Source organism: Pundamilia nyererei, unplaced genomic scaffold (assembly GCF_000239375.1).
Source record: "Pundamilia nyererei isolate P.nyererei 1_Seehausen unplaced genomic scaffold, PunNye1.0 scaffold00109, whole genome shotgun sequence".
NCBI lineage: Eukaryota > Metazoa > Chordata > Actinopteri > Cichliformes > Cichlidae > Pundamilia > Pundamilia nyererei.
The window spans coordinates 2,109,175-2,114,496 of record NW_005187510.1 but is presented as its reverse complement, the minus strand read 5'-3'; the positions used below and the strand labels follow the sequence as shown (position 1 = coordinate 2,114,496).

Below are 5,322 nucleotides of genomic sequence, written 5' to 3'. Positions count from 1 at the left end.
ATTTGAAGTGAGTATAAATTCTAATTTCATGATAGACTGCAGATTAAATTGGCGCCCTCTTTGTTTTAATAGTCTGAATACAGGTAGGCAATAGAATTGTGATGCACAATGTTGCTGTATGGATACAAAGCGTGTCACTCCAACTCGAGAGAAGAGGCCCAGCCTTCTTATCTCTTCTCAGATTTTATTGGAAAGTGCTGACCAGATGTAGTGAGCACATCTCTCTCCTTTGAAGAATTGCAGGACACTATTCTTCATCTGTCTTGTTAGCTTCTTGAACAATAAGTTGCAGCTCAAAGATGCGCAGTCCAGATCATCCAGGCTTATTAAAGAAGAAGGTATTAAAAGGAAATAATTAGCCATTCACGGTTCACTGCTGGTTGATAAATTCATGAAATGTTAATTTTCTCTCAACTTGCCTGCCTTCTGCTTATGTTAAAATATTCTTTCCTTTATGACGATGATGTCTTGTTGCACAGCGCTCCTTTTATTTTTTTTTTTCGGTTAAAGCTGCTGTGTGTCAGCAGGTCTTTGTCCCAGCTTGATGGATAAGTGGATTTCTTACGATGGCATTGTCAGAGGAGACCCAGATTTACAGCCCCTAGACATGACTCATACACAGCCCTCAATGGCTTTGGTTATGAGAGGAAGCCCCACTCAATCAAGTGCCAGTCCATAAATAAAATAAGCTGTGGCAGGGCAGTGCACTCCTAATGGAGCAGCAGCCCCTGTTAAGGTTTTCACTTACTATCAAAAGAGAAGAAGGAGGTGGTCTGGGGGGAGTCTAACATTTGGAAAAGTCAGGGCAATACTTTCTAATTCAGATTGATGAGAATCTAATCCACCTTAAGGTCAATTCAACATCAAAATGAAGCGGAAAGCAATTTTCAGCTGATGTAAGTCAGGCTGGTGCAGCGCTAGATGCGTGCTGTGCCGGCAGGAAGACAGGCGTTGGGGTTTGGAGGAGTGTGCCATTTTCCCCACTTGGTTAGGGGATGACTCACCACTTTATCTCAGCCACTGAGCTCATTCCAACTTCCAAACATTGACTCATAATGTGTGTCCGTATCCCGTTGGACATGGTCGCTAACTATCTCCAATTATGATTAAAGTCCCGCAGTAATAATATGAATAAACTTAACAAAGTTAACTTGACAGAGTCTTGTCTTTTTGACTCTGTGGCTGTTACTTTGGAAAGAAAGTGCAGTTTTTTCTTATAGAAAATGATTCATTGTCATAATGGAACTTTAAGAAAGCTTGTGGTACACTGAAAAGTGAAACACTTAGACTCACAACTCTTACACTCCCTCATGCTCTTTACCCTCTCAACCACTTGAGAAGCTGAGTTCCTAATCCTGTTTACACTCTGCTCTATAGGCAGCAAGGAAGCGCAAGATCTCCATACTGAAGGCCCAGGGGAAGAGCACTGAAGCCATCCGGGAGCTCAATGAGTATTTGGAGCAGTGAGTGTTTGTTACAAGGGGGGGATCAGCCACCCCTTCTCTTCATCTCCCCAGATTTTTATTTTAATTAAAAACGAACCTGCTTTCAAGAGTGCTGGCATGATTTGAGCATAAAATGCCAACAAATGCTGTCAGCTGCAAGACTGTCATTGTTATTATAATACACAGTGGTTGCTTAATCCTAATATTTTTTTTCTTTAATATGTTAGTTTCATTTATTGTTTTACTCCTCTGGAGGAAGAGAATTTAATGTCAGTATTTGTTTACAGGTTTGTTGGAGACCAGGAAGCATGGCATGAGCTGTCAGAGCTCTACATCAACGAACATGAGTAAATGCATTTTTATATTTTAACCAAAACTATTGTAGTATTCACTTCCCTGAAAGCAGAGCCAAATTTCCTTGTATATATACTTTTTCATCTGCCTGTTCTATGTACAGCTTTAAAAAGCTTGCATTCTTTGTGGTTATACTGGGACCCACCTTTGCAGTTACAATACCCAAATCCAAACACTATTCAAGTCAAACATTTGCTATGGTCATTATGATCAAACTGATGCATTGTTTTATACAGTTGGAGCATAAACAAACCCTTTTCTTTTAGATAAAGGATTCTCCAATATGTGATTTTGTAACAGTTAACACAGGGAACAGCATCACCATGTTCATCATAGTTTATTAACAAATGCACATGGATTGATCTAGACATCTTGTGTAGCAAAAATTTGGTATTTAATTGTTGTTTAAGTGTGAGTTGTCGTGTCAAGGTTATCAGACAAAAAGTGACTTGGTACAGCTGCTTCATGTTTAGGTTGCTTGTGTCAGGACTTCACATCATTCTGATGGCTTGATCTCCAAAGGGCCGTTGGATGGCCACAATGGAAGGCGTTGAGATGCCAAACTCATCCAGGGGTCTGAATAGAACCCTGGCTGAGTTTGCCACATAAGACTGGTTTAATAGGATTTCAGGCTTAAGCCCCCACCCACTCCTACATATGAGAGCAGAAAGACTCCCCAGCCTGATATCTCAGTTGCCAGGGAGAACTGCCAGACAGACAAGAGCACTGTAAGACAAAAATAATTTTGTTTGTGTCACTGTTCATCCTTCCTTAATTGTCTGGGGCTCAGAAGTTAGTCAAGCGGTGTCTGTAGTTTAACAACATTTTTAAAAAAAATATATATATATATGTGTGTGTGTGTGTGTGTGTGTGTGTGTGTGTGTGTGTGTGAGAGAGAGACTTGACTGTTGTTGCTCTGGTAGGAAGGCAGCAGCAGCAGGAATGTGTAGCACGGTGAGAAGGCTACTTATTGGATATTTCATGCTTTGTCTGGGAGGCTTTATTGCTGTAGTAGCCAGAGGAAATCCTAGGGTGAGCGGATTATCTCCAAGCTTATCCCAACACTTCTAATATCACACCATTCACTCCCACAGCCCTCTATCTACAGGCGTGTCAATTTCTTTTCTTTGTCTTCTTTATTTTGGGTTACAAACTCCCTGTTTCCCCTCCTCCTCTTCCGGATAGTGAGGCATTATCACCACTCTTTTCCACAGGGATAGATCAGGAGGCAGAGGGAGAGGACACTTGCTGTGAAATTCCCAGGAGAAGGTGGTGGCACTTTAGCCGCCCCCCTGCCACTAGAGAAAACAGAAGTTGATGGAGAAGCAAAGCAAGAGAAATAAACTCTCCTCCCCTCACTGCACAACACCCTGGAAGCTTAAAATAAACAAAGCAGTCTGTCTCTGCCTTGCTGCTGTTAGGGTTGTAGTAGACAGCATTAACAGATTAAGAATGTAATTAATAGCCTCTGAGCTGACACTGTTAAAACAATCCGTATGCCGCTGATGTTTAGACAGGAGATTATTTTGTCTGTTGCAAGTATTGCTCATAGCCACTGTTGGAATCTGCTGCTGGCTCTCATTCTGACCCAAGTTATGAGCCTGTTCAACCAAATTGGACTGGTCATCCAAAATTGCAGGATAAATAGTAATAATTTTTTCAAGCATACTTTGAATCCAATTTTGTCCAATGCATAGTCAGAATGTGGTATTAAAATGGGGGGTACGCCACTGCTGATGGTTTTACTAACCTCCAAAAGAAATAAATACAGAGTCTCACACATGATGGTGACACTACCCTCGCTCAAGCACTGTGGTGTAGAGGGAGCTTAGAAGCTGCCATAAAGAGCACATTGGGTTAGAAGCTTTCGTTGAAGAGTAGAAGAGGTACAAATTTGGCTCCAGTACAAGACTGATGGAGCAGGCTCTGGTGTAGGCCACAGCTATTGCACGAGCACATCTGAAAGTCTTTATAGAGAGGAAGTAGTAATTGTAAGCAGCCCCCAACCTCCCAAGCCCTCTGATCTCCCTTTCTACTCAGCCCCTTTCCACTGTTTTTTTTCTTCTTCTCCTTTCTGTGTCCCCACCTTTCTTTAGCTCCTATGCTCTTAATTTTTCAGCTAGTTACCATGGCAGACTTCAGGTATACTGATAAGTTTTTCATGTTATTTCAAGCATCAGTCGGATCATTTCATTTCTCACAAAAGCAATAAAAAAAGCAAAATGCGTCTTTGCTTTTTGCTTTTTTTTATGAAGTGAGAAATTTGAGAAGTCTTTAACAGGGTAAAAGCCTGTTCACACAAGCAAGATTTTTGTTTTTCAGCTTATTCTTTGATAAAGTTTAAGTTATATGTAAAATCTTGAAAGGCAAATAAAAATACAGAATTCCTTAAGATATTAAGGCTTGACTACAAAACTTTGCCCATTTTCTGTTGATAGGTCTGCTCTGTCTCGGCTGTGTGCCTATGTGCTAGCTTGCATTTGGTTAGGTGTGCAGACGTTTTATGGCTTTGTGTCCAATGATATACTGTATCTTAGCTTGTCTTGGCCTGGTCCTGTGAGGGGGGGGAAACTGTGTATTAGAAGTGGAGTGGCAGCAGATTAGTGTGAGGTCAACAGCTCAGCAGTCTGCTACTGAGAAGTGATCTCATCTGAGTATAGGCACAGTGTGCCAGCTCTTACTGTAGTGCTGACCTCAGGAAGGTAGTTAACTACACATTAAAGACAGGAAAAACACACAGATGGACACAGTGTCCCCAGTGGAGAAAGAATCACCACACTAGATAGGCTTTTACCTTAGCAAGCTGTCTAGACCAAATACCCTTTATTGTAAGCGTCTGAATAAACCTCTCATCTGGTGGGCCTTTATATATTATAAGTCTGTCACCTGTGAAATGACGTGTACCCTGTGCAGTCTCATCTCAGACCTGTGAATTTACTGAGCGTACCCGTTGTGCTTCACAGTTGAACAACCTTAAGGATGACACATCCACAGCTGTATCAAGCTTACTGTTTTCTTTGTCGCTTCCACAGCTATGGAAAAGCTGCATTTTGCCTGGAGGAGCTGATGATGATCAATCCTCACAATCACTTGTACTGTGAGCAGTACGCTGAGGTAGGTAACCACCTGGATGTCTGTCACCAAATACAGAGCTGGTCATATGTTGTTTATTCAGATGTCATGTTGTCATTGCTTGAGCTGCCCTTTAACACAGCTTGTTGCTTGTGTTTAATGCCTCCTCACACAGGTGAAGTACACTCAGGGGGGGCTGGAAAACCTGGAGCTGTCCAGGAAGTATTTTGCCCAGGCGCTGAGGCTGAATAACCGAAACATGAGGGCATTGTTTGGTCTGTACATGGTGAGTGCTGCTTTGAATGAAGAGAAAGTGGGAAAGAAATACAACAGTGGTTGAGCCTTTTTTTGTAACGCTGTGGTTTTTCAAGGTTGAGGCTGGCCACAGTGTGTCAAGACTGTACTTTCTCTATCTGTGTGTGTGTGTGTGTGTGTGTGTGTGTGTGTGTGT

The 5,322-nt window shown here is 41.9% G+C and overlaps 1 protein-coding gene across 1 annotated transcript in view; it reads left to right on the top strand.

Annotated features, from left to right (window-relative positions):
- Positions 1 to 5,322, top strand: part of emc2 (ER membrane protein complex subunit 2) — a 25,370-nt gene that overhangs the window by 12,269 nt on the left and 7,779 nt on the right. Inside the window, exons 6-9 of the mRNA XM_005741323.1 lie at positions 1,378 to 1,463; positions 1,733 to 1,792; positions 4,832 to 4,913; positions 5,047 to 5,157. Coding sequence (XP_005741380.1) covers positions 1,378 to 1,463; positions 1,733 to 1,792; positions 4,832 to 4,913; positions 5,047 to 5,157 — 339 coding nt within the window. The remainder of the gene's footprint in view (positions 1 to 1,377; positions 1,464 to 1,732; positions 1,793 to 4,831; positions 4,914 to 5,046; positions 5,158 to 5,322) is intronic.